Here is a 14,536-nt window from a genome sequence, read left to right on the forward strand (position 1 = left end):
AAAATCGGAGGGGTCCCCAGAAAACTTAGCCTTGAATTTATAGGTGCTCCGCATCTCCACACCCCGGAGGTGGGCAGGTAGGCGCCCCGGGCCCCAATCCGCCGGTGCCGGGGCCGGTACGAGGGGTCTTGCACCACGGCCGATGCCTCGTCCTCAACCCGCCGCCACTCTTGCTCGTTCTGCTGCCCGTGCCGCCTCTGCTGCTCGCGCTGCCGCTCGTGCCGCTTCTCGCGCCGCTGCTGCCGCCGCCGCCTCGGCTCCCGCAACGTCCGCCGCCGCCGCCGCGGCCGCCGCCGCTGCTGCATCCTCGCCTCCGTCCGCGCCGTCCCCTCCGGCTCCATCACCTCCCGCGCCGCCTTCGTCCTCTCGCTCCTCGTCCTCGCCTTCTCGTTCCCTCTGCGCTCTCGCTCGAGCCTCTGCCTCCGCCTCGATCTCCAGCTGCGCCCTGGCCCTGGCCAACGCCTCAGCATCCGCTGCTGCTTGCGTGTCCGCCATGCCGTGTTCCCGCAGTGCAAGCCCACCACTCGCTCTTCGCAGGCTGGTATCGTGCGCACCACCACCAAGCACTTCCTTCAGCAGGCGTTGCGTTCGGCGCTTCTCCTCCGGATCCAGCCGACCCGAAAGATCCTGCAGCCAGTTAGTCACCCTGTCCAGCTTGTACTGCAAGTCCTGCGTCTCACCCACAGGCTCCAGCGCGTAGCTAGGCAGTCCCAGGTGCTCCGGCCACCTCTCATCCCCAGTAGGGCGGTCGTATCTAGACAATCGCCTGCGCTGGGTGACGTGTCGTTCCAAAAATTCCTCGGGCCCCGGGGTTGTCCCCGAGATTGCCCGCATCATGCCCGAGCTGTGCGGGCCGGCACCCGCGCCGTCGCCCTGGGAGAGGTCCCAATCCAGGCCCTCTCCCTGCTCAGAAAAAGTATGTCCCTCGCCCTGCATTTTGCAGGTGAAAGGAGTTGTGAGATTTGACTTGATGTCAAACGCACAGGAAACTCACAACAAAACTTATTCAAAAGAAAATAGTTTTATTGATTAGCACTATACGCATTGGACTGAAAGTCAAATCTGACTCGAAGCCAGATTTGCCTCAGCTTATCAATACATTTCTCCCGCCCAAAACTTGACAGTTCCCAAGGAGGGGGGTTAGTGAGGAAAGACATATGTGAAACAACAACAGGATTCCAAACTCCCATCCTTGAGAGAAGTGACAACAACCCTGTGAGCCCATAACAAGATAAGGTTAAAATAACATCACTATTCTATTTTATTGCTTACAAACTACAAGGCCGGGGCTAGCAGGCGCCAGGTCCAATTAAACAATATAACTGACATGGAGGAACTCAGGCTAATTTATGACAGAGATCCTACAATCCTGACACTCGGCTTGGAGCTGCGAAAGACTCCTACAGGGTTTTTTTTTCTGCTGCCTCTCGGCTTGGAGCTGCGAAAGGCTCCTACAGGGTTTTTTTTTCTGCTGGCTCTCGGCTTGGAGCAGCGAAAGACTCCTACAGGGTTTTTTTTCTGCTGGCTCTCGGCTTGGAGCTGGGAAAGGCTCCTACAGGGTTTTTTTTCTGCTGGCTCTCGGCTTGGAGCTGCGAAAGGCTCCTACAGGGTTAATGCTTTTCTGCTGGCTCTCGTGGGCGTGGCGGCTTGGAGCTGCGAAAGGCTCCTACAGGGTTTTTCTTTCTGCTGGCTCTCGGCTTGGAGCTGCGAAAGGCTCCTACAGGGTTTTTTTTTCTGCTGCCTCTCGGCTTGCAGCTGCGAAAGACTCCTACAGGGTTTTTTTTTCTGCTGGCTCTCGGCTTGGAGCTGCGAAAGGCTCCTACAGGGTTAATGTTTTTCTGCTGGCTCTCGTGGGCGTGCCGGCTTGGAGCTGCGGCTGCGGCGGCCATTTTCGGCGGCGGCCAGCTGGCGGCGGCGGAGGCAGCTGCTGGCTGTCGGGGGCGGCGGCCATTTTGAGAGGTCCGTCGGAAGAACGGACGGGAGTCCCCGGCAGCCGCGTCAGTCCGCCAGGCAGGGAGCACCCGCCAGCCGCGCTATGTGCGGCTGGCGGGTTCTCCCTTGCCAGTGAAGCAGGGAATGGGGAGCCGCGCTTCGCGCGGCTCCCCATTGCCTGCTTGGGCCGGGATGGACACTTGGAGGGGCCAATCAGGAGCCGCTTCACGGCTCCTGATTGGACCCCTCCGAGTTTTTATCCCGGACCGGTCCCGCCCTAACTCCTCCCCACCACCCCTTACTCCTTTATACAGTCCGTGGCGCCCGTGGCGCCACGGGCTGTGTACAGATGAACTGCCACAAGACGGCAAATCTGAGACCAGCGGCATATAAATATAATTATAAAATAAAATAAATAAAAAATATTTTCCCACATTTATGATTTTCTGATATTATCTTTGTTTGGATCTAAAAATCCATTAATGCCTTCAAGAACCAATAGTCCACCTAGTCCCACATCCTATTTCACACAATGGCCAACCAGTTCCTCTGGATAGCAAACTGGTCATAGAGGCCACATCCTGATGTTGCTTCCTTGCTCTGGAATTCAGACAATTATTCCCTCTGAATGTGGAGGTTCCCTCAGCCTAGACATATCCTCCATGAACCTCTCTAATCCCCTTTTAAAACTGTTTATTCCAATGGCCATCAGTACGTTCTCTAGCAGCAAATACCACATTTTAATCACTCCCTGTGTAAAGTAGTATTTCCTTTTATCAGTCCTGAACCTATTGCCCATCAGTTTAACTAGATGCCCTCGAGTTCTAGAATGTTGGGACCCCACCTCATGAAAACTTCTATAAACCTCTATCATGCCCCCCTTTGCTTTTCTAAATGGAAATGTTCCATACTCTTCAGCCTTTTCTCATAGGGAAGTTGTTCCAAACCGCCTCCCACAAACATCTTGATTGCCCTCCTCTGTACTTTCATCATCCTGAATAATTTTGTGTCATCTGAAAACTTTGCTGCTACACTACTCACTATTAGCTCCAGATAATTTATTTCCCTCTGTTGTGAGAACTGTGCCTTGATTCCCACTCTTTATTTCCTGTCATTTAACAAGTGTCAGTCCTAGAACATGAAAGAAGAAGAAGAGTTGGTTCTTATATGCCGCTTTTCCCTACCCGAAGGAGGCTCAAAGCGGCTTACATTCGCCTTCCCATTCCTCTCCTCACAACAGACACCCTGTGGGGAGGGTGAGGCTGAGAGAGCCCTGATATCACTGCTTGGTCAGAACAGCTTTATCAGAGCCATGGAGAACCCAAGGTCACCCAGCTGGTTGCATGTGGGGGAGTGCAGAATCGAACCCGGCATGCCAGATTAGAAGTCCGCACTCCTAACCACTACACCAAACTGGCTCTCTTGGAAGATGTATGTAGGAGCCTCCTTTACTGAAGATCCTTTACAATGGCACTTGATGGTCAAGCAAAATAAAATATTTTATTTAACAGAGGGAAAAGATCAACTGGAATGAGGAACTGAAAATGTTGAGGTTTTTAGAAGCTTATTTTCTTGGTTCTTACAATTGTATCTGTGTATTCCCAAACACCATGGGTATTCTTTAAGGTTCCTTACTCTGTTTTTGTTTTGTTTTTTTAGCCTCTTGTGGCGCAGAGTGGTAAGGCAGCAGACATGCAGTCTGAAAGCTCTGCCCATGAGGCTGGGAGTTTGATCCCAGCAGCCGGCTCAAGGTTCACTCAGCCTTCCATCCTTCTGAGGTCAGTAAAATGAGTACCCAGCTTGCTGGGGGGTAAATGGTAACGACTGGGGAAGGCACTGGCAAACCACCCCGTATTGAGTCTGCCATGAAAACGCTAGAGGGCGTCACCCCAAGGGGTCAGACATGACCCGGTGCTTGCACAGGGGATACCTTTACCTTTACTCTGTTTTTCAGAAGGTTGGTACCATCTCCAAGTACCCAATTTCCCTTCCTATGAAACACCCTTTCCCTCTAAGTCCTGAGGTCTCTAATATAGTGTCCAAGGAAATCCTCAGAGCTAATTTCCCTGTTTAGCTCAGCAGAGATTCATCTCCCTTGATTGGGAGACTCAAATCTCAGCAGAGCAGATATTTAATAGCTAAGGTGCAGAATACCTACTCTGTCAGAATCCCAATTCCTTCAGCATAGGGCTCTCATAGGACTCTCTCAGCTGTTGCTGACTAATCAGAGTGTGGAACAACCCGTCACTCAAACTCTCTAGCTGTGTTAAGGTTTTTAATCCATCACCTCCTGGTTTTCTGCTACTTCAGCACTTTGAGGCTTGTTTTTAAAGTGCTGCTCATTGTAGCAACTGTGCTTCTCCTTCTCCCCCTCCTCTCCCCTACCTTATGAGGTAGGTGGGGCTGAGGGAGCTCCAACAGAACTATGCTGTGAGAATAGCTCTAACAGAAATGGTACTAGCCCAAGGTCACCCACCTGGCTGTATGTGAAGGAGTGGGGTATCAAACCTTGCCCTCCAGATTAGAGGCTGCTGCTCTGAAAGACTTCACCAAGCCTCTCCAGGACCACACAACTACATTCCCCACAGTCATTAGTGCCAATGTGCACCAGGACTGCTGATTCCTCCCTAGCACCATCTGTTAACCTAACTAGACAGCACATGATGCCCACAACTCTCACACCAGCCACCATGTGGTCAAAACATCTGTCACAGACCCACCCTCTATATTCCTAAAGATCAAACCACCCACTACCAGAAGTTTATCTCCTCCCTAGCCCACTGGGGTCTCTTCAGCAAGAGGCTATCACTCCATCATTCAAGGAAGGGGTTCCTCTAAGGGATCACATCCCTCCTCAGATTGATGCCCTCTGACTTCAAGACTCTCCACAGTAGAAGAACATTTAGCACAGAAGTGGGACTGTTCTGGCAAATCCCTGGGGTTTCTCCAGGGCAGCAACCCTAGCCTCAAGAGAACAAACTTGCTCCCTGAGAGCCACAAGCTCCGTGCAGCGAGCACACATCTACAATTTCCACCTAGTAGGTAGATAATCCAGCGCTGAGTTTCTATCCAACGTGGTATCCACTATAGCACAGGAGCTCTCAGGCAGCTCCTAGCTGTAAAATGACAAATAATATTGTTCAAAACAAGTTAGCCACCCCAACAGGGAAACCACACCGATTAACCATTAGTACAAGCACTGTTATAATTTACAGTATGGAAGGGGGAAAACTGATGGTAAAGATGAGAGACAAGAAAGTCTGTAAATATAATATTAAACAAAGCAAGGACAAAAGCCACAAAGATAAGACGCAACAATGCCTATAAATAAAAAGACAAGGCAAAAAGCAGATTTATGAAGTTTTTCTCTCCCCACCAGGTGTACTTTGAAAAGATATCAAAGATTTTGTCTGTCCACGATGACACAGAGCTGGGGGTATGCTGAAAAGAAGGAAGAGGAATCTTAAAATGAAAATAAAAATAATAAATAATGAATATCCAAGTGTGGGAGGCGGGTGGTGGAGAGGAGGTGTGACTCAGGTCCGGTCTCCCCTTGACTGTATGCAGGTCAGGCGAAATAGGAACATGAAACCACCATGTATGCAAACACATCTTCCTTTAAACAAACAGGAGAGGAGGTGGGGGTCCAGTCTTTCTGCTTCATCAATCCTTAGGCACATTTCAGATAAGCAGCTCTTCCTTAATTTCTTCAATCTGTGCTGCTACAAAAATCAAAACTTTGACTGGGGGGCACCCGTGCCCCTCCATCAGTGAACGTGTACCGAATCAGGGCCCCCCTCCCTGCCGGAAGCCCCAGGGGATGCCCCTTCCCGGTGCTGAATTCCTCTCTCCACACAGTCCCATTACGGGCAGATTGGGAGGAAATGGTCTCAAGGTTGCGATCCCCGAGCCACTCAGGTCAGCCTACTCACACGACTATTCTGCCGGCTCGCCGGCCGACGCCCCCTCTTTCCCCCTCCTAATGGGCTCGGACCCGGGGGGGGGGGGGAAGCAAACTCCGGGGCAAAAGTTTTGGTTCTCCGCCCTGTCTCCGTTGCATCGCTCGGTCCACACAGCGTGGATCGGCCCGGCGCGCCCCGCCGAGAAAGCGCCACTCGAGCGCTCGTCTTTTCCCTTCAGCGGCGGCAGCTCCGCTCGCTCGGAGGCCGGGAGGGGAGGGGAGGGGAGGGGAGGGGAGGGGAGGGAAGGGAGGAGGCGTGTCCCTTCTCCGCCGCCTCTGCCCTCACTCCGAGGAGCCGCCCGCATCTCGTTCAGCCGCCGAGCGGCGGTGCCAGAGGCTTCCCCGCACAGAGAGCGTCGCGGCGCTTCGAAAGCTCTGCCCTGCCGGCCGGCCGCTCGCGGCTCTCCAAAACTTGGCAGGACTTTGCCTTGCCTCACCATGCCCCGCGCACCTGCCCCGCTTCTTCCTCCGCGCCGCGCGGACAGCCCAAGCAGCTGCGCCTCTGCCCAGCCCAAGCCGGGGGCCGCCGGAGCCGCGCGCTGCAAGCGCTCCGCCGCGTCACCCGGAGCCCTGCGGGGCTGAAGCCGCCGCCGCTCGGGCGCCCGAAGACTCCGGCGATTCGAGGGGGCGGCCGGGCTGTCCGGCGGGTCTCGTCGCCGCCCTCCGGGGCCAGCTGGCCCAAGGGAGCCGCCCTAAACGCGAGCCCCCGGAGGCGTCCGGCGGAGCCTCCCTTCTCGTGCTGCCCTCGCCCGCCCCTGCGAGCCATGAACTTTGGGCGGGGGGGCCCGCCGGTGGTGGTGTTGAACGTGGGGGGGACGCGCTACTCCTTCGCGCGGGAGGTTCTGAAGGACTTCCCGCTGCGCCGCGTGAGCCGCCTGCACGGCTGCCTGTCGGAGCAGGACGTGCTAGAGGTGTGCGACGACTACGACCGCGAGCGGAACGAGTACTTCTTCGACCGGCACTCGGAGGCCTTCGGCTTCATCATGCTCTATGTGCGCTACGGGCACCTGCGCTTCGTGCCCCACATGTGCGAGCTTTCCTTCTACAACGAGATGATCTACTGGGGCCTCGAGTGCTCCCACCTCGACTACTGCTGCCAGCGCCGCCTCGACGACCGCATGTCCGACACCTACACCTTCTATTCGGCCGAAGATCTGCAGGCGGAGCCGGCGGGCGGCTGGAGCAACAACAGCAGCAGCAGCAGCAGCAGCAGCAGCAGCTGCCACCACCTGCCCGGCAGAAGCGACGCCGCCGACCAGGGCAGCAGCCGCGCAGCGCCCCCGCCTGGCGGCGAGGAGAAGGAGTGGCTGGAGCGCATGAGGAAGACTTTCGAGGAGCCCACCTACTCCTTAGCCGCCCAGATCCTGGCCAGCGTCTCCATCATCTTTGTCATTGTGTCCATGGTGGTGCTGTGTGCCAGCACCATGCCCGAGTGGCGGGCGGCGGAGAACCGAAGCATGGAGGAGCAGAGCAGGTACACAGCAGAGTCAGTGAGGGAGCCTTCCGGGTAGGAGGAATCGCTTATTTTCCCCCACCCCAATGTCCCGTCCAGTGTGTCCAGTCTCCGTGTGTCCTCTGCTGCTCTTTCGTCGTACCGCACTGTGGTTGCATTGCGCTGGGGTACCTTCATCATTACTACTGCACATTCCATACCTGACCCAGCCCACCTTAGACAAGCTAGTTGGCAAGATTGCTGCACACCAGCATCTGCCCAGAACATGTGGGCCCTCCCGAGAGGCAGCAAGGCTGGAGAGAAGAAAACCTAATGACAAGATAATAGGAATAAGGATTTCAGGAGGCAGCATCATAATGCTTGGTGCCAAACATTTTTTAAGCATATGAGGGACCAGACTTGGCTAAGGCTACAGTTCTAAGCATACTTACCAAGAAGTGGGCCCCATTAAACCATCTTTACTAGGAAGTGTGTCCCATGAAAGTAAATGGGACTGTCTGAAGAGTAGAGAACATACTACGGGAGTTCTGTGCAGTGATCACTTTGGGCAGCTAGGTTGCAGTTTCAAAACCAATCTCAGTCCTGCACTGCAAAACATCCACAAGCTTAAAAACCATGCTTAAATAAAAAGAAAAAAGCTACAAAGTTTTGTGGCTATTAGAGGGTTCTTCTGAAATAAGCAACCCTTTTGGCATTAGGGAAGAATGTAGTGTCCTTTTTCTTGGAAGTTTTTCAAGATGTGCTTACATGAGCATCTGTTGGGAAAGCTTTACATATGTGTAGTTTTCATTTGTCTTGGGGGACACTGTTGTTCCTTCAGAACTTATCTGCTGGTCTTCAGTTATAAGAATAATTGACAAGCTTTCCTTTTTTTGGCAGTTTTCAAGATGTGCTTAGATAAGCATCTGCTGGGAATGCTTTAGACATGTGGATTTTCATCTCTGTTGAGGAACATTGCTGTCCTTCAGAGCTTATCAGCTGATCTTCTAATAAAAGAATAGTTGACCAGCTTTCCTTCAAGATGGCTAACCTGCCAATACTGATCTTGGCACTGGGGGGGGGGGTAGTCCTTTGTTGAGAGACGTTGCTGCTGCTGCCTGAGCCCCTGCTCCACTTGCTTTCCTGCCGGTGCCCCTGACTTCCCGCTGCCCACTGGGGGCGCTGCCAGCAGCAGCTGCGCAGTGCCACGCTGAGGGGGAGCCCCAGCCATGGTGGCCACTGGAGAGTACCAAAGGTGAGCCGGCAGCAGAGTGGCAGAGCAGCCCCTGAGGCAGCAGCCGGGGAGGACGACGAGGAGCCACGGCCCGGTACCAACTGATCGGCGGACCAGTCCCGGTCCCAGGACCGGGGGTTGAGGATCACTGCTCTAGGCTACACATGCAGTTTGTACAAACATCTAATACCTGTCCAATGCCATGTGTACCCTACAATGTCAGCCAGTATCTGAAGCAAGTGCAGATGTGTAGAAGGTTCTTCTTTCATATAAAAGCTATTATGGGGGTACTCTATAATGGTAGATTTTTTAAAATGAAAAATGCTTTAAATATAATTATACCTCAGGTTACATTAGATTAACTGTCCTGCATAGTGCAGGGGGTTGGACTAGATGACCCATGAGGTCCCTTTCAACTCTATTATTCTATGAGCTCCCAAGCAGACATACATCATTCCAAGCCCATTGCACTGAGTCTCTTTTAATTGTGACCCAGAGATATGACTGTGCCTTCGAATTACTTCAGACAGCAACAGAGTTTCCAGACCATCCAGCCTCAGTCCTTCTAATTCAGTTACAGTTAAAGTTACAGTGTACAGATCTCAAGGTTTCGATCTGGAAATGCTACTTGGAAAGATTTCAAGGTAGGGGACTGGTTGTGCAGGGTTCCTGTCCGACAATTCAATGTATGACTCTCCTCCTAAATTAAGGTATTTTGCTAGCGGGTCCCATAGTGTAAAAAGTACTGAATACTTTGTGGCCTTTGAAGACAGACACCATTCTTCACTTTGGCTAGTATAAAGATGTCTGTGAAATGTTGCCAGATGTGCTTGTTTAATATGGTTGTCTATTATCACACAAAAATTGGAAAACAAGAGATTCCTGTTGTCTCGGAAACCAGAGCACTAGGAGTTTAGAAACCATTACTGTTACTTCTGAATTTTTGATCTCGTAGGTATCATTGTAGTATGTCAAGTATTACTTTCACAGCTTTGCACTGACCCCTTTGCTTATAGTTCAGAGGCAGTAGGTACCTTCTATAAACAGATTCAATTGCTGTTTTTTTCCCCTTGTTTCCCCCCCCACCAAAACAACTGGAGGCTCCTATAAGCACTTTCATTTTGTGGGAGGGCACGGAAACTGCCTAAATAATCCTCCCACATCCTGAGATACACACTAATTAGGTAGCTGCAAAGTTAGATATTTTAGATAAAACTTTCTAGGAGTATTCCTGATTCATAAGTAGGGTTTGGAATCCTAATTCAAATGGAAAAAGTTTGTATGTTTTTGTTTGTGTCCCCTTGATGTAAATGGGAATAAATTCTCTCATATTTCTGAGAGAATTGCCTCACCGTCATTCCATTCTCAGACTTTTACAGCGTGTCATTCTTCCTCTGGAGCCAGCAGTACTCACTCCCAGAATTATTCCTCTTTAGTCAGTAGCCTTACACAAAGTAGCAAAATTATTAGGATGATTCTGCAATGTGAATAATTCCAGAGTAGAGGCCATGTTAGTCTGTTGCAGCAAGGTAAAGCAGAAGATCAATGGCCCCTTGAAGACTAACAAAATTCATCCCATCATGAGTTAGAGGTCACTTCATAGTGTCAGTTTATGCTGGAAAAAATTATGCCAGACTTTAATTTTGTTAGATGGTGGGACTTCTGTTTTATTTTGCAATGATGATAACAGTTACCGCCATACTGAGTATGCCTCTAGTGCTTGATATTCTGCAATCTGTGATACCCTCAATGAGACGTCCATGCATATGTTGCAGCATATATGTATATTTCCATATCTAACCCATAGTTTTGGTAAAATAAGAGAACAGAATGGTCTTAAAATCCAGTAGGAAAAATAATCCCAGTAGATACTGTAATATACTTAAGTCAATGTCAGGGACATATTTAGCCTAAAGCAAAACATTCTTCTAGCCATTGCCAGGTAACTTTTATGAAAGAAATACAGGTAAAGTGTATCATAATAACATGGTATCATGCCCGTAGCAAAAAACCTTAAACTGGGAGAGATTAAATATTACCTTAGCCTTGCCTCTTGTTGAAAGGTAGGATCTACCAAATAGACCCTGAGGATCTTTAATCTAAGGTTTGATTATTGAACCTGAATGTGCGTCTGTGGTGGTTCACAGTAATGTGACTTGGTTAGCTTCAGAACATGAAACAACCATAGTGGAAGAATGTATGGCTCAATAATTTCTATACTAGACTAGGGCAGGGGAAATGGAGGTTCAAAGTCCTGCCAAAATAGAGAGCTCCCTGGTGCCATTGGACCCATCATTCTGTCTTGTCCTAATGTAACTGACAGAGTTGTCTGTTGGAAGGGTGTATCTGACCCTGAGGTTCTTGAACCAAGGAAGTATAAAATGTGATACATTTTTATGGAGCCCATGTAGATACTCCAGAGGAGGTGAATGGATGGGTGTTATCTTAAAAATCAATATTCTGTTTGTTTGTTTTTTATCTGAAGTGGAAAAGCTATCTTCAGGCTAATTCACACATTACAGTACAAGTGAGCACACATTAAAAATTTTAGTGTATGGCCCAGGGATAAGCAATGTATTCTACCTCCCCCCCATTGCAACTTCTCCTATGAAAATATTTGAGTATCTGCAAACAAAGCCTTGTGGAGAGAGAAGGGCTATGCTTAATGAGAGGGAACAGGTCTATCAGTGCTCAGATGTTTAGCCTTAGTCCCATGGACAAAGAACCAGCTTTGTAAACAGAGCAGAATGGTCTAGTGTGCTGCTCTCTGGGACATGTTTAAGGACTGGAGATGTCCCGGAGGACTGGAAGAGAGCAAACGTTATTCCGATCCTCAAAAAAGGGAGGAAGGAAGACCCGGGAAACTACAGACCAGTGAGTCTGACCTCTGTTGTGGGAAAGATAATGGAGCAAATATTAAAGGGAACGATCTGCAAACATCTGGAGGTCAATTTGGTGATCCAAGGAAGTCAGCATGGATTTGTCTCCAACAGGTCCTGTCAGACCAACCTGGTTTCCTTTTTTGACCAAGTAACAGGTTTGCTGTATCGTGGAAATTTGGTTGAGGTAATTTACTTGGATTTTTGATAAGGTTCCCCATGATATTCTGATGGATAAATTGAAGGACTGCAATCTGGATTTTCAGATAGTTAGGTGAATAGGGAATTGGTTAGACAACCGCACTCAAAGAGTTGTTGTCAATGGTGTTTCATCAGACTGGAGGTAGGTGAATAGTGGGGTACCTCAGGGCTCAGGGCTCGGCCCGGTACTTTTTAACATATTTATTAATGATCTAGATGAGGGGGTGGAGGGACTACTCATCAAGTTTGCAGATGACACCAAATTGGGAGGACTGGCAAATACTCCGGAAGATAGAGACAGAGTTCAACGAGATCTGAACACAATTTAAAAATGGGCAAATGAGAGCATGATGCAATTTAATAAAATTAAGTGTAAAGTTCTGCATCTGGGTCAGAAAAATGAAAAGTATACCTACTGGATGGGGGATACGCTTCTAGGTAACACTGTGTGTGAACAAGACCTTGGGGTACTTGTGGATTGTAAACTAAATATGAGCAGGCAGTGTGATGCAGCAGTAAAAAAGGCAAATGCCATTTTGGGCTGTATCAACAGGGGCATCACATCAAAATCACAAGATGTCATAGTCCCATTGTATACGGCACTGGTCAGACTACACCTGGAATACTGTGTGCAGTTCTGGAGGCCTCACTTCAAGAAGGACGTAGATAAAATTGAAAGGGTACAGAGGAGAGCGATGAGGATGATCTGGGGCCAAGGGACCAAGCCCTATGAAGATAGGTTGAGGGACTTGGGAATATTCAGCCTGGAGAAAATGAGGTTGAGAGGGGACATGATAGCCCTCTTTAAGTATTTGAAAGGTTGTCACTTGGAGGAGGGCAGGATGCTGTTTCCATTGGCGGCAGAGGAAAGGACGCGCAGTAATGGGTTTAAACTACAAGTACAATGATATAGGCTAGATATCAGGGGGGGAAAATTCACAGTCAGAGTAGTTCAGCAGTGGAATAGGCTGCCTAAGGAGGTGGTGAGCTCCCCCTCACTGGCAGTCTTCAAGCAAAGGTTGGATACACACTTTTCTTGGATCCTTTAGGATGCTTAGGGCTGATCCTGCGTTGAGCAGGGGGTTGGACTAGATGGCCTGTATGGCCCCTTCCAACTCTATGATTCTATGATTCTATGTACCAGGAGCTGACAACCTTGGCATGTCTGCTTATTCTGCAACAGATCTGCAACAGATCTTTCTTTTTTACACCATCTGTATTCCATAGAGAGCCACAGCTGGTTTTAACTCTGTCTGCTGTGTGCACAGCTTTAAGGAAAGTCATTATATACCTTCCAGATAAGAACATAAATAACACAAATGTTATTTTTAAAAATGTTGTTATGGCCTCTGTCATGTGAAAGACTACTGAACTTCAGGCACAAGAAAAAAGGTTGTTCAAAGAGGAAAAAAGGAAAATTTTGTTTCTTCCATTATCCCTTTCCACTGTAGTGTAGAAGAGAATATCTTTACTGACTGGAGACTGTCACACCCATTTATTAGCCTCCTTTAACCAAGAGGAAAGGCAAGGGACATTAATATTTTAAATAAAATTGCATGAATAAAAGGCAAAGGAAAAATTCTGCCCATTTATTAATGAGCCCCCTTTCCAGAATACATTCCTTTTGTAATCTTTCAAAATCATAAATTTCTTCCGTACACATTTTGAGAATTCATCTGTGGGACACTAAAAGTCTGTTTACAACTCATTAAACTGGTTGCTTAGGTAGTTTAAAATTGTGCTTGGTTTTTGGTGGAGTTTTGATGATTCTCCCCATCTCTACATACCACCACTGCTGCCCGTATATCTTTTGCTATTGCGAGGGCAGCATTTAGCCTTGCTGTGCAAATGTCACAGGCCCTGTTGGATATTGTCTTTGACATCACTGTAAATTGGTTCCATGTCTGCACTGTTTCTGGGTTATTTAATTTATTTTGTTAGGGTTGAAATTTTATTTTGCTACTTTAAAGACTGTGCAGTTCTGTTCTCATTTTCCTTGGAGTAATCCTCAGTGAGAACAGGGGATTTACTTTTGAGTAAACCTGTATAACGTGTAAACCTGCTTGCAACAACGTTTACTTTATTTTATACCTTTAACAAGTTTTATCATGGCACAATTAATCCAGAACTTAAACTGGTGAACCAGCCAGTTCTATTCCTTCTGTCTTATTTTTAACCATTATATTTCCTGCTTAAGTGCAACTCAACCAGCTTTTTAAAACAGTGAACCTTCTCATTGGTCAATCTGTAACAATGACCTGCCTTTTTGTAAATATTTTGGAGTTTAAATATTTGGTTTTGTTTACTGAAAGCTGCTCTGGCCAAGACACAAGCTATGACTTGTTTTGTACAGCACCTTGCTCAGTTCAGAATATGACTCCCATTAAAAATTATTTTGCTTATGTTGCCATTTCAGTGGGATTTGTAAGACTAAGAGAGAAATCTTAAGCACATCTAGTTAGAAGTGGGTCCCATCTTACTCAGCGGGGCTTACTTCCAAGGAATTATCCTTAGGATTGCAGCTTGCAAGGCTAAGAAGTCGTTGGATTGTCCTTTTGCTGATGATGTGTATACTTGAGTACCATTTTTTCTAATGGGCTTAAATACATCTATATTTGGCTCTCTGCTTCCTGTTCTCCTCCTGATGTTCCTTGTCTAGTGCACATTTGGCAGTTAGTAATCCGGGGAAAGAGCTATTCCTGAGACCTTGGAGAACCACAACCACTCAAATGTATACAGGGATGGAGTAGTCTCGCTCAGTATATGACAGTTCTAGTTTTGGATCCCACTGTAAGTGGAGCTCTGATCATGGAATATGGCTTTCCTGCCTTCCACCTTAGCCCCATGGGGTTGGGGATACTCCAAAAGGACATGGTATGGTGGCACAGAGGAGAGCA

At 48.6% G+C, this 14,536-nt stretch overlaps 1 protein-coding gene across 2 annotated transcripts in view; it reads left to right on the top strand.

Moving 5' to 3' along the window:
* Nucleotides 1-6,197: 6,197 nt before the first annotated feature.
* The window catches only part of KCNG3 (potassium voltage-gated channel modifier subfamily G member 3), a 33,413-nt gene continuing 25,074 nt past the window's right edge, over nt 6,198-14,536 (top strand). Inside the window, exon 1 of one of the 2 annotated variants that reach the window (XM_077337819.1) lies at nt 6,198-7,400. In XM_077337819.1, the coding sequence (XP_077193934.1) occupies nt 6,658-7,400 (743 nt within the window). In that variant the 5' untranslated portion in view covers nt 6,198-6,657. The remainder of the gene's footprint in view (nt 7,401-14,536) is intronic. The other variant, XM_077337827.1, reaches the window with a different exon arrangement.

The sequence above is a fragment of the Paroedura picta genome, chromosome 1, assembly GCF_049243985.1.
Source record: "Paroedura picta isolate Pp20150507F chromosome 1, Ppicta_v3.0, whole genome shotgun sequence".
NCBI lineage: Eukaryota > Metazoa > Chordata > Lepidosauria > Squamata > Gekkonidae > Paroedura > Paroedura picta.